Source organism: Pantherophis guttatus, chromosome 2 (assembly GCF_059756535.1).
Source record: "Pantherophis guttatus breed Tessera chromosome 2, ASM5975653v1, whole genome shotgun sequence".
In the NCBI taxonomy this organism is placed as follows: Eukaryota; Metazoa; Chordata; class Lepidosauria; order Squamata; family Colubridae; genus Pantherophis; species Pantherophis guttatus.
In genome coordinates this window covers 130,398,240-130,412,129 of record NC_142064.1, presented here as the reverse complement: position 1 = coordinate 130,412,129, position 13,890 = coordinate 130,398,240, and the positions used below count along the sequence as shown (strand labels likewise).

Sequence of the window (13,890 nt, the reverse complement as noted above, 5' to 3'; positions counted from 1 at the left end):
GTTGACTCAGCCTTCCATCCTTTCTGAGGTAGGTGAAATGAGGACCCAGTTGTGGGGGCAATAAGCTGACTTTGTATAAATATACAAAAAGGATGAAGGCTATTGCTGAGCACATTGTAAGCCACCCTGAGTCTTCGGAGAAGGGCGGCATATAAATCTAATTAAAAAAAAAAAAATTGGTCTGAACAACCCCTTTGAAACTGTTTGCAGTTTTTAAATTTTGATTGCAGAAATTGTGTTTGGTCAAAAAGAAGATTTAAGCAAAAAAATAAATAAATAGAAATTGCTAGAAGTAATATTGCTTGTTCGGTAGTTCTTCTGAATAGGAACTGCCACTTAGACATGAAGGTTTCATTTCTTTATTCTTCTCAGAGAAGTTCTCTAATCAGGCCTTCCAGGAAAACGCTCAAGGCATACGGGCTCGATCCGGCCCGCAGGGTGCTTAAATCTGGCCTGCGGGACTGGCCTGGAAATAGCAAAGGACCAGTGCCTCTGGCAGCCAAAATGGGGCATGTGGGGGCCGTGGGCGACCCCCACGTGCCATGTTTTTGGCCTGGATGGCCTCCTGTAGCACTTTGCCTGCCAAAAAAGTGTTTCATCCATCATAACTTCAAATGGTCACCAAGAGACCAGTCATAAGTTGAGGACTAACTGTAGATCATTTTGCCACTTCATGAAGGCAAAAGAACAGACCATGAAATCAATATTACACTATTTTATTGTAATATTTCTGACCTGGACCTTATTCCAGGCAAATGAAGAAAAAGGTTTTTTTGAGCATTTATTGCTCTGCAACAATAGACGTAAGTGAAATTTTCAATATACTTTGTTTCCCCAAAAATAAGACCCTGTCTTATATTTTTTTGAACCCTGAAATAAGCGCTTGGCCTTATTGCTACGCACTCAAAAGCCCAATTGGGTTTATTATCAGGGGATGTCTTATTTTGGGGGAAACAGAGTATTTTCTGTGGTCGATAACCAATTTGGTGGCACTTATGGTGCCTAGATTGCATAGTTCCATCATCACGGTTATATTTTGAGGGAGAGGGTGATATTCAGGTCATCAGCCAGTTTTTTTATATTAAATTTTATTAATTTTTATCAAAATATAAGATACAAAGGAAAATAAAATATAATGGAAAACTAGGGGAAGGACAGGGGGGGAAAGAGAAACAGTGAGATAGAAAGGGAAAAAGAAACAAAAGGCACTGATCTCCAACTTTCTTTGGCACAGTAGAAGATAATAATTGATTTAACAATCTCTGTTTTTCCTTGCCGTGGGAAATAATATATATTTCTGTTTGTTCATTAATATTTATAGACTGTCATAATTTATATTAATAAAACTCAGTATACTCTTTCAAATTTTAACCCTAAAAAAAATAATACTTTTTCTAAATTTTAAAATATTAACCCTTTCTTTAAAAACTTTTCTAGAATCAATTTCTAACACATCTTTTTTTAAACTTTACTCTTCTTTAACCTCCCCTTAACATACATAAATTAAAATTCACTTTCAGTAATATGTTACAAACTTTAAGGATTACTCAAGCTATAAAGGAGAAAAAAAACCATTTTCAAACCCACTTTATAAACTCAGTTCCCCCAAACACAAAACTACATTAAAACTTTCTTTCAATTATATATATATATATATATATATATATATATATATATATATATATATATATATATCTATATATATATATATATATATATATATATCACATCAATAAAAACCCAACTAACTACAATTAACTTATTAAATGTAAATCTCTCTCTCCAATTTATGGTCATGCAATAAGATCTTTTTCTTCTCTTTAAAAGTACTAACTATTCATATTTTTTAATTTAATTTCAATAATATCTTACAAACTTTGGGAGTTTTTCGAACAGGGGGTGACTTAAATTCAATGATTAATCAGAATTGGGATGAATCTTTACAAGTCTGACATACGTATTGAAAGGAAGTTTTAATGTAGTATTGCGTTTATAAAATGGCTTTGTAAATGTTTGTTTTCGGTCTTTTTATATAATGTTTGAATAACTCCCCAGGTCATCAGTCAGCTTTTGCAGTACTGGTGATAGTATCACAGTTAAGGGATAACTTCCTTGTTGAAGGAGTATCGTCTCATCCTACTATCTGTCACCTTTTATCTGATTTTTTCCTTTTCTCTTTTTTTATTTATTTTATTTTTATTTTATTTGTCAAGAACGTATTAGGTAATAAGTCTAAACATAATTGGATACATGAAATAGATACAAATAGAGGAAACATTAGGATAGGGATGGTAAGCACGCTGGTGCTCTTATGCACGGCCCTTACAGACCACTTAGGAATGGGATGATATCAACAGTAGACAGTCTTAGGTTAAAATTTTGGGGATTTTGGGATGAAACCACAGAGTCAGGTAGTGCATTCCAGGCATTGACCACTCTGTTGCTGAAGTCATATTTTCTGCAATCGAAGAGCGGAGCGGTTCACTTTAAGTTTGTATCTATTGTGTGCTTGTGTATTATTGTGGTTGAAGCTGAAGTAGTTATTGACAGGTAGGACATTGTAGCAGATAATTTTATGAGCTACGCTTAAGTCAAACTGAAGGGGGTGTAGTTCTAAGTTTTCTAAGCCCAGAATTTCAAGTCTGGTGGCATAAAGTATTTTGTCCCTGCCATTCTCCCTAAGGTTTACTTCTTCCTCTGTTCCTTTGTATATTTTTTCCTCTTCTCACCCAATCTTACAAAACATTGTAGGATGATGCAGATGGGCTGCTGATACAGGAGTTAAAACTAGAATAACTTAATCCTGGAAGGAGATCACAGTCGCACGGTGGATATCAGAGAGAAATGAATAGTGCCTGATCTGAGCCTGACTATGGGCATCTCGTGGTGAGCCCAGCTCCAACTTAGGCCTGGGGAAACTGAGAATTCTAGATTCTGGAGAGAATTTCAGGAGAGAATTCTCTGGAGAGAATTCTAGATCCAGGGGCCTTTGAGTCAGTCTTGACTCCTGCCTGGACAAGTCCATGCAATTTCCTTGGCAGCATTTTTGGAGGTACTACTAACCTATCATCAATATATTTCTATTATACTTTTAATTTTACAGTAATCAACCCATTACTGGAGTGAAGTAAAGCTTCCTTGACTCCTTGAGTACCTTTGGGACACATCAATAGCAACCAGAAGGATTTTGCTATTGGGTGTATTTTGTTTTGTTGCCTTCCCAGGCTAAATCTGTAGCCGCTCCTCCTAGTAGTTATCAGGTCTAGCCTGTCGATATCGTTGACTATTATGACACAGCAAAGCAGCTTTTACAAAACACAGTGAAATAAATCATATAAATACCTGCATATGCCACAAGTGAGGTTGCCATGTCCACCAGAGCAGTGGTGTGCATCAGGCTGGGTGTCTCCACATTGGCACTCACAAGCTGTTGACAGTTCTACTTGGACCTCCTCTCCCACTCCTAATACTCGCAACACCAGCTTCTGGGACTCAGGTAGGCAAGTGGTTGCCATTATCTTCACTGTGAATTGTACCTTGAGAAGATACCGGTAAGTGAATGAGATGGGCTCCATCAACTTCCCTAAGTGATAAATCTGTGACAATCCAGATGTTGCCAAATTCCAATTCCCAGTAGCTCTCTATCCATGCTTAGACTGCTAGAGCTGTAACACAGCAACCTCTTTGAGAGCTTCTCCTGAGACATATTTGGAGCCATCAGAAGCTCTTGACTTAAATGCTTACCATCTGGTTGACAGACACGTCACTGCATTCTCCACCCTCTGTCTGCCCATAGGTTTCTGTGTCCCCACAATGGGAGTCATAAGAAATGGAGATTCCAGGCGGAAGGTCTGAGAAATGCCCCAGTTTCACTGTGGAGGCAAGACTCTGTGGAGAGACAGAATCTCTTGTGAGTAGGCTTATGACTTGGATGATACTACGCTGCGAAGCAAGGCAGAAAAGGAGAATGCTTACACATGTTCTTACTACCAGATCCAGTGATTATGGGTGGGTAGGGGTCTGTGCTTCAAAACTCAGCTCAGCTATTTGCTTTAAGAAAGCCACAGTTTATTTCTATCATGGGAGCATCAAATTGACTACCGGTTCTGTGGGTGTGGCTTGGTGGATGTGGCAAGGGAAGGATACTGCAAAATCTCCATTCCCACCCCACTCCTGGGGGAAGGATATTGCAAAATCTCCATTCCCAAGTGAAGCAATCTCCATGTTTTTCCCTCCGACTCTCAGCTGTGCTTTAAAAGCTTTTTTTCAGTGAAAAAAGAGCCTGGTGGCGCAGCAGACTAATAACCTGTTATTAACATTCAGCTGCCTGCAATTACTGCAAGTTCGAATCTCCCCAGGCTCAAGGTTGACTCAGCCTTCCATCCTTTCTAAGGTAGGTAAATTGAGAACCCAATTTGTGGGGGCAATAAGCTGACTTTGTATAAATATACAAAAGTATGAAGGCTATTGCTTAATGCATTGTAAGCCGCCCTGAGTCTCCGGAGAAAGGTGGCATATAAATCAAAAAATTTTTTTTAAAAAAAGTGATCTTCCGTGCTTTGCCTGCTCCCTCCGACTCTCAGCTGTGAGGCTTTTTTTCAGCCCGAACGAGACGCTAGCGAGTGAAGTGATCTCCACAGTTTGCCTGCTTTTCTCATTGCTTCTCTCTCCAAAGATCAGTTGTGCTTTAGAAGATTTTTTTTATCCCCAAACGGGATAAAAACCAGCAAGCTAATGTGTTGAAGCTGATTACGCTAGCCAGATGAATATCTGGTAGGCAGATTTTTTCCCCCTATTTTCCTCCCCAAAAAATAAGTTGTGTCACTCCTCCGTCTACACATCCATGTATACCATATAGGGATGCAATATAGCATCCTAGCACTCTTCATCCGATTTCCTCCCACAAAAGCTACCCCCTGAAGTAGGTGGAGCTGGGAGAGGATATCTAGCACAAAATTGAGTTTCCACAGCTGAGGGTGAAATAGAACCTGGATCTCCCCAGTGCCAATCTAACATCTTAATCTCTACACCATCTGAGATCTTATATACCTAGAAAATGATCCTCACTCTGTCAAAGACCTTGGAGTACTCATCTCAAATGATCTAAGTGCCAGAGCTCACTGTAACAGCATTGCTAAAAAAGCATTAAGAGTTGTTAACCTAATCTTGCATAGCTTCTTCTCCAGTAATATTGAACTGCAAACTAGGCCATACAAAACTTTTGCCAGACCAATTCTTGAATACAGCTCATCTGTCTGGAATCCACACTGTATATCGGACATTAATACAATTGAACAAGTCCAGAGATATTTCATAAGAGTCCTTCACTCCTCTGCTCGCAACAAAATACCTTATGCCACCAGACTTGAAATTCTGGGCTTAGAAAACTTAGAACTACGCCGCCTTCGGTATGACCTAAGCGTAGTTCATAAAATCATCTGCTACAATGTCCTACCAGCCAATGAATACTTCGGCTTCAACCAAAACAATACAAGAGCACGCAATAGATACAAACTCATGGAAAACCGATCCAAACTAGACTGCAGAAAATACAACTTCAGTAACAGAGTCGCAAACGCCTGAAATGCACTACCTGACTCTGTGGTTTCTTCCCCAAACCCCCAAAACTTTAACCTTAGACTGTCTACTGTAGACCTCACCCCATTCCTAAGAAGTCTTTAAGGGGCGTGCTTATATGTATAACCGATTCAAGGGGCTCAGAGTGCTTCTAGGTTATCTCCCAACTATGACAGCTTATGAAGTCTACTTATTTCTTATTAGAGCATGAGCATTGGGTGCCTTCAGGCCATTTTCTGAGTAAAGCTCAAGCAAATGGTGGCACTGGAAAAGTGGTCTTTCCCCTGATCAGGATTAATTTCAGATGAGCCAGACTACTCAATGTCCTCACTTTATAGGCGTCTTCTATGAGCTGCACCACATTTCTGGAGTCCGACTTCAGTTCCCCCACCACTGACTTTGGAATAAGCTTGCTCAGCTCCTAGAGAGGAGAGGAAAAAGGTTGAGTGGGAGATTCCCAAATAGTCCAAGTATACCTTCCCTCCCCACTCGTTCAACTCAGCAGTCACCTTATATAAGGATAGCCTGGAACTAGTCACGGCAAATATAGGCTGGATATTAGATCTGGACAACACTTCCGCCAAGTGTCCAACAGAAGGATAGTCCTGCAAAGAGACAGAGGCTGTGGTTACAGGGGCAGATGCTTTTCTTCCTTTCCCTCCTCATTGGTTGTTGTTCTTTTTCCCCTAGGAACCTCCCCTTCCTTAAAAGTCTATGGAGATTCTCAGTCATCCAGGTCATGGTTGTCCCAAAGGTGCTTTTTTTCCAAGAGGCAACTGGACTTTCTGGTTTTTCTTTGAAGACGTTTTGCTTCTCAGCTGAAGAAGCTTCTTCAGCTCTGACTGGATGGTGGGGAATCCCTTTCCTTCTCATCAGGACTTCAGGTGGAATCCAGAAGCTTTGGTGCCCTACCTTCCAAGCCAAATATTGTGGATTTACTCTCGCCCTCCAAAAAAAGCAGAAGCACATGCAGCAATTGATTGAATTTGCATGATTGACATCAGACTTCTTCAGGGCTTGAAATTTTAAAATCTCTTCAGAGATCATGGCTAGAACTAGAGCACTAAAACAGAGTGCATGTTTTTTTGTTGCAGCTCAATTGAGGTTCAATTCAGCCCCCGGTATCTCCGATGGATATGGGTTTGGATAGAAAGACAAGAAAAAGCCATCCTCCAAAGCTTTAGAAAGCCCCTCTCATATGGCCAAGTATTAGATCACAAGGACCAATAGCTTGACTGAGTCAAAATCAGATGCTGCTGTGCATAGGTTTGGTGCTTTAGTGCTAAATTGGACAGAACATACCATATTTTCTAATACAGAATATAATGTATTCCGAAACTCTGTTTCAGAAAAAAAAAAACTTTTTTTCCTGCCTCTGAAAGCCTCCGAAACAGAGTTTCAGGAAAAAAGCCTCTGAGACTCTGTTTCTGAGGCTTTTTTCCTGAAGCTTTGTTTGGAGGCTTTTTTTCTGAAGCTCTGTTTGGAGGCTTTTTTTCTGAAGTTCTGTTTGGAGGCTTTTTTTCTGCAGCTCTGTTTGGAGGCTTTTTTCCTGAAGCTTTGTTTGAAGGCTTTTTTCAGCCTCTGAAACCTCTGTTTGAGAAGCTGGGTGGGGCTACATTCGGAGTATAAGAGGCACCCAGATTTTTACCCTCTTTTTTGGAGGGAAAAGGTGCATCTTATTCTCCAAAAAATACGGTATATATGGCAAATATAAATAAATACACATCCACTGTCAAATTACCAGTTCATTTCCACTGTTCCCCTATCTACTATGGAGAAATAGGGAATACCATGATATTGCTATTCCCTAGTCCCTTCTTCTACTAGTTTTATTTTTTATATATATGATGTTTTTATATTCATGTAAGCTGCCTTGAGTCGCTATGTGCAAATAGGCAGCAATATACATTTTTTAAAATAAATAAATTTGTGATATTGAGCTCGGTAATATACAAAGTTGGGGTGGGGAGGCAGATGGACAACTGTCATTCTTGTTGACAATGATCCCATTAGCAAATGAAGAGCTAAATATATGCTCATAGAGTAAGCCAGGGTTACAACCTGACATGCTCCAGATTGCGGTCAATTCTCATTGTCGCTTATTTTTATTGTGTTGGGCAAGGCTAATGGAAGTTGTTAGTGGACTCTTCATTACTTACTATTTCAACAAAGAATCTTACATCCAATGTTATTGCTCATAATAATATTGGAAAGTATAACTAATATTCACTCCCTTTTCCTTGGCTAATAACTAGACATTGCTATGAGGAAAATATGTTTGATTGTTGTGTGATGGATTCAGTAACCTCCGAGATAGGCATGGTAGACCATCCAAATCACCCATTGGTCCACACATTTACCTTTCTCCCTGTTCTTCCTTCCCCCATTGACTTCACAGCCCCAAGCATTTCCACCATGGAGGGACTTCCTCATCATTTCCCTCCCATAGAATTTCAATCAATAGGGGCTGGGAGATATTTCAATCCTTTTGTTCTCTCCATATGCCAACTGGGTCTATGCAGAGGATTTGGGTTCTGCTTCAATACATCCTGCAATTTGATGCATGAGACTTCAACTGCCAGTATTCCTCTTCCAACTAGAGTTAAAATCCAATACACCCAGAAGATACCAGGTTTTGAGAAGATTGTGGCACTGAATTATTCAGCGCCCCTGAGAGTCTGAGGTTTCGGTGTGGTAGACACCGCATTTTCACTTATTTTCTAAGTAACCTCAGTAGCTTTTCAAGAAGATAAGAAAGGAACCTACATAGAGGTGACTTTTGCTGTATACACCATTGGCATCCAGGTGGCACCGGCCATCATTGGGCATATGGATCCCTCCCAGTTTTCCATCCCCTGCAGTGTGGAAAGTGCCATCTGAAGTGAAAACTAGCAGACTTGTCACATTACGCCAGCCAATCTGCTCCTGGAAAGAGAGAGCAAGGGTCAAGTGAGTTCTCCCACATTTAAAACAGCAACTCCACTTACATTAATATTTTCAATCTGAGTACTCATTCACGATCTCTCAGGAGTGCTGCATATTCAGAAGAGGTTAAGATGCATTTGAATAAAGCTTGGATCAAAGTTCAAGATCTGTTAGACCTACCAATACCAAACCTCAGGTTTTGTCACTTAGTTTAATTCTTAGAAAACAAGGTTTCCAACGGAAAATGTGGAACGCCGCAAATAAATCTAAGGTAGCAGTTACCAAAGTTTGAACGATCAGACTGGCAATGATATTTTGTGAAATTTTGCTCTGGATTGAGAAAAATTAGGAGTGGTTTCTGGTTGAGGATCTAGGGTGGCATAGATATCCCTAATGCCGGAATGGCATTGCTGCAGAAGTGGGCAGCCAGTGCAGTCTTTCTGGGTAAAGGAGAGATTGTGAGATTGCCTACTTGCACTCCGTACAACTGCTCCTCATGAAGAGATGGCAGAAACTGAGGGTTTTGTGGTTGACTCGAGAGTTGAGCAGTGGGGTGTCAAGAGCTTCTAATCAAGCTCACAGTCATAATGCAGCTTATATGGATACAAGGTTGGTGCAAGCCTCAGTTTCTTAAACACTTTCGGATGTAATTAATTTACAGCTAAAGAGAGATTGTCTGAGTAGCAGGGTAAAATACTTCCACTTGGATGAGTCAACATTCTTTCTGGATTACAAAGGTATTTAAAGATTTTTAAATGTTTTGCGAAAAGTCTAACAAGGAGTAGATAGATATAAATTTAAAGCAAAGGGAAGGAGGGAGGGAGGGAGGGGGAGAGAAGGAAGGAAGGAAGGAAGGAAGGAAGGAAGGAAGGAAGGAAGGAAGGAAGGAAGGAAGGAAGGAAAGGAAGGAGACCTAGTCTGCATAATCCCAGCCTTGTAGCTGCCTAGTGGATTTAGCAAGCCTAAGAAGAATTGTCCAGAGCAAGAAAGGAGATGTATGCTTTTCCACAGGAAAAATATCAAAGTATTTTTTTTTTTTTTTGGGAGCAAGTGGGAGAGAAGGAACTTCTGGAGAATGTCCTGATTTTGCCGTGGGAAAAGAATAGTCACAACTTTGTATGAAGTATTAAAATATAAGCAGTTACCAAACCTGGGAGGGGGGAGGCACATATAATGAGGGAATATAAGTTTATAAAATTTGACATGTAGAAAAAGCCGCTAGAGAAAGAGGTTTTTTCCTCATTCTCTCTCTCAGCCCTGAAAAGAAAGTTAGTAAAAATAATAAAAATAGAATCAGTCCTGCTTAACTCATAGTTTGGGCTGCTCTGGCAGGACCAGTGGTGGGTTGCCCCCGGTTCGCACCAGTTCTATAAAACTGGTAGTAAAACCGGCGGGAGGCTCTGCCCCCCCCCCCCCCGCCCCCAACGTCATCAAAACGCTTCTCCGAACTGGTAGTAAAGGTAAGTAGAACCCACCCCTGGGCAGGACTGTTCTGCTGGTTATGAAAAGTTAGAAAAATTAATGGTATTAATCAGTTGGGGCTTAATAGACCTTACCTTGAAAGTTGAATCCTGGATCGATTGTGAAAATGGAGAAGGAAAAGGCCTTATTAGGATGGGACCTTTCTCACAGTTCTCCCTAGCACAGAGCAACATGGGCACAATTCGTACGAGCATCTCAAAGGACAGAAGGTTACAAACATCTCAGTAGTGGGTTTCAAAACCCGGAGCTAACGGTTTGCTATCGGTAGCGCGCGGAGGCGCACACTCGCTTTGCGAGCACATGGCGCTTCTGCACATGTGCAGAAGCTTCTGTGCATGTGCAGATCGTTTTTGATGATGTCTGGGCGGGTGGGCCGAGCCTCCTGCCACCGCCACTACCAGTTCATCCGAACCGGGAGCAACCCATCACTGAAAAATCTGGGCTGGAGGTACTTGCCAGCAGGTGCCCCGTGATTTTTGAAGACTGAGTGGTCAGGGTTTCTGCTACACTCACCTTGCAAATGGCTGCCTGCATGATAGCATCAAAGCCTCCTTCTGCGTCATCCAGGTTGGCTGAGATGCGCTGCTGACCGACCCTGCTCTCAAACTCACTGGCGTTCTCAGTCAGAGCGAGCACGTGCCTATAGCTGAACGCTGACTGGCAGTTCTCCTTTGGGATTAGGCAGGGATGTTTCCGCTTGGAAGGAACCATATTGACATAAGGCAGCACAGTCTTGTCCACAAAGGCACCAAACCCTGCAAGGAAAAGATCTTCTGTCTTTACAACCTCCTACAAGCACACAGATAAGGTTTTGGGAGTTGGGGTACCACCTAGGGGACATATCAGATACAAGACAGCATAGCCCACAGCTGGATAGTGGGCAGGGCAACAGGCTTTGAAGGGACCCTCCTTCGGTTCTTGGGCTGTAAAGGAGATGGCGGGAGAATTGCACTTTCACAGATGCAAGATTCTGTTAATGTAGATTTATAATAAAGCAGAATTAATTTATCTGGTCATGTTTCCTGCCTGGCCTATTTGGAAAGGCTGACATACAGTTATCAAAGAGTGAATACAAAAGTGGGATTCCCCAAAAAACTAGGGCAAGACTTAGAATAAATTTGTGCATTTAAAAATAGAACCTCAAGGGAATGGGGGGGAAGGAGGGGGTAGGAGAGAGAGAGAGAGAGACAGAGAGATTTCTCATCCAAGGGATAAAGCAATACAAAAGCCCAATATATGACCCTATAATGAGCCACGGTGGCGCAGTGGTTAGAGTGCAGTACTGCAGGCTACTTCTGTTGCCTGCTGGCTGCCTGCAATTTGGCAGTTCAAATCTCGCCAGGTTCAAGGTTGACTCAACCTTCCATCCTTCTGAGGTCGGTAAAATGAGGATCCAGATTGTTGGGGGCATATATGCTGACTCTGTAAACCGCTTAGAGAGGGCTGTTAAACACTGTAAAGCAGTATATAGGTCTAAGTGCTATTGCTATAAAGAAAACTTTGTAGGTACATGCTAGTCAGCAGAGATGCAAAGTCTTTTTATCTAGTAAAGATAAAGAATTCAGATGCTAGGCAAGGCATCCTCACTTCATTTTTAAAAATATTAAATTAAATGTGCCCAAAGACAAAATAAATAGTTTTCAGGTATCGTTGGGAATATTTTTTACATCTTTTCTTCTAAGGTTTACACTAATCTATGATGCTTTTCCTAGATCTTCTGTGTTTCCCTGTTCAGAGTTCACTACATACCAATCTTCACTGAGGTAGTAACTTTGCGCAGGGCAGCCATCAAGTCACTTCCCAGTTGCTTGATCTTCTCCAGGTCATCCTTCATGGAGTAGGACAAGTCCATGAGGTAGTAGAGGTCCACAGGATAACCCTCAGCCCGTTTGAAGCGGACAGTGAAACTCTGTTCCTTTCCTACAGGCACAGAATCAGAAGGGAAGAAGGAAGGGAAGAAGATCTGTCTGGCCTAGGAAGGGACGGTGGGAACCTCCCTATTGGTAAGCAGATCAGGCAATCAAATGTTCATCAGATTCTTCAGATTCTGGAGATTCTTTCCAATAAAAGTACTGTGGGAAGCCACCACCCTCCCTCCTAGAAGAATGAAATATTTTGAGAAATATTTTTAAAAAGGCAGAATAAAATATTTCCCCTAAAAGAGAAATAAAAATCTTAAGGGAGACAGAAACTCAGAGCCTCAGCTCCCTGCCCCCAAGCAGATACTGAGCTGGGGCAGCTTTTAGAAATGCAGATTTGGTAAACCATTACTCCCTGCAGCAAAGTCTGAACAAAGGCAGATTAGCCCCTCACCCAAGAGCCAAAACAGGACAAAGCCATTAATTATTGCACCACCCTTAGAAACTTCAACCGAACTTAGCTCAGACAACCTATAGGGCCAGCTATGACCCCTACAACCCCTACAACAGCCAATAGAATACATGTTATTGCACGGGAACAGGAAGCTCAAGTGCAAAGCCCAAGAGAAGATATAAAAAACCCTCACTCTCAACTCCATGTGATCAGCTGCCCAGAATCACACGTGCTTGATGGTTCTGCTTCATCAATAAATGGACCCTCTTTCCAATCAGCCTCCAGCCTCCATTTTGTCTCCAGTGTCTTTCTCCTGGTTTGGAACTGAACCAGATGGATATTTCTTCCAACAGTACTTACCAGGCCGAAGCTGAAGAACTATTTTTTGCGGTGACAGTTGAGTGATGTTTTCATGGTAGATGTTCTCTCTCAGAGGCCTGTCCTCCAAAATATGCTGCTTGCCTTGGGGATCCATGATCTCACTGGCAAGGCAGCCACGATGCTCCAGCTCTGGCCGAGGGGCACAACGCTCTGCATCAGACTCTCCTGCTTGCACGAAATCCTGGGAAGGAGGAGGAGACAGTGGTTTGCAATGCTGTCTTGTTTTATCCCACCGTTCAGAATTCCTATAGCAGACGAGCAGTGGGCTGTTGCTCTTCCTACTCAATACCCAATGCTTTCATACCAGGGGAACAGAAGCCTGATGAAAAGGTATGCTTGTCTATGACCATAATAAAGATTTGATTGGCTGATGTCAATCCTGATGGCAGCTTTTTAGAGACATTCTCAAATAGCAAACCATCCACTGATGTCCATTAGAAGGAACTAGAATTTCATACTATGACATTCATTATTTACAAATGAAGTGTTCTGACCTAGGCGTCACAAAAGGGACTCCTTGTCCTGACAAAATCCCTTTTTATTAAGCTAATGTGATTTCCTGTCATTCACATCCAGCAAAGTCCCGGCAAGCAAACAGTCTTTATGGGTGAATTTACAACCACAGACCTTTTATCAGGCTTGGAGAGCTGCCAGGTCGATATCTTCCAAACGCAATCCTGTACAAGAAAATACTTGGCAAGGAGTCTCTGACAGTCATGAACAGATCTTCACACTACTGAAATGAACTAATTGTCTCCTGCAAACTCCACACCCCTTTCCCTCCTCTTTATTCCCTATGGGAGGGGCCATTCACTGTCCATCTGTGCCTTTACTCCCAAGTCAGCCCTTGTTCCTTAACTGTTTCCTTCTCCTGGCAGCTCTGCGCACGCGCACATCGGGAACAGGCTCCAGCTGTTCTTCAGCCCCACTTATCTCCGACTCAGAAGGCAGCTGATAACTGTCAGACGGCCCTGGTCCCATCTCTGCCTCTGACACAGAGCCCTCATCAGAGCCTTCCTCAGACTCCAGGACTGGCCCATGTTCCTCCCCAACCTCCTCACTATCCGAGTCTGCCACCAGCTCAGCTGGCTGCTGGTGGGCCACAACATGAAGGCAAATATAGTATCCTAGGATAATGTTGCAGGATTCAATCTGAGTCGGTCACCGGGACCAGGGGTTTTGTCTTCCAAGCATTCAGACTTGTGCTGGAGC

The 13,890-nt window shown here is 42.0% G+C and overlaps 1 protein-coding gene across 2 annotated transcripts in view; it reads right to left on the bottom strand.

Moving 5' to 3' along the window:
• Positions 1-13,890, bottom strand: part of ITGB7 (integrin subunit beta 7) — a 52,488-nt gene that overhangs the window by 9,936 nt on the left and 28,662 nt on the right. For both annotated transcript variants that reach the window (XM_087886722.1, XM_034419145.2), the window contains exons 4-11: positions 12,658-12,859; positions 11,734-11,904; positions 10,498-10,739; positions 8,344-8,502; positions 6,087-6,182; positions 5,909-5,998; positions 3,745-3,888; positions 3,343-3,536 (exon numbers count right to left, since the gene is read on the bottom strand). In XM_087886722.1, the coding sequence (XP_087742848.1) occupies positions 3,343-3,536; positions 3,745-3,888; positions 5,909-5,998; positions 6,087-6,182; positions 8,344-8,502; positions 10,498-10,739; positions 11,734-11,904; positions 12,658-12,859 (1,298 nt within the window). The remainder of the gene's footprint in view (positions 1-3,342; positions 3,537-3,744; positions 3,889-5,908; positions 5,999-6,086; positions 6,183-8,343; positions 8,503-10,497; positions 10,740-11,733; positions 11,905-12,657; positions 12,860-13,890) is intronic.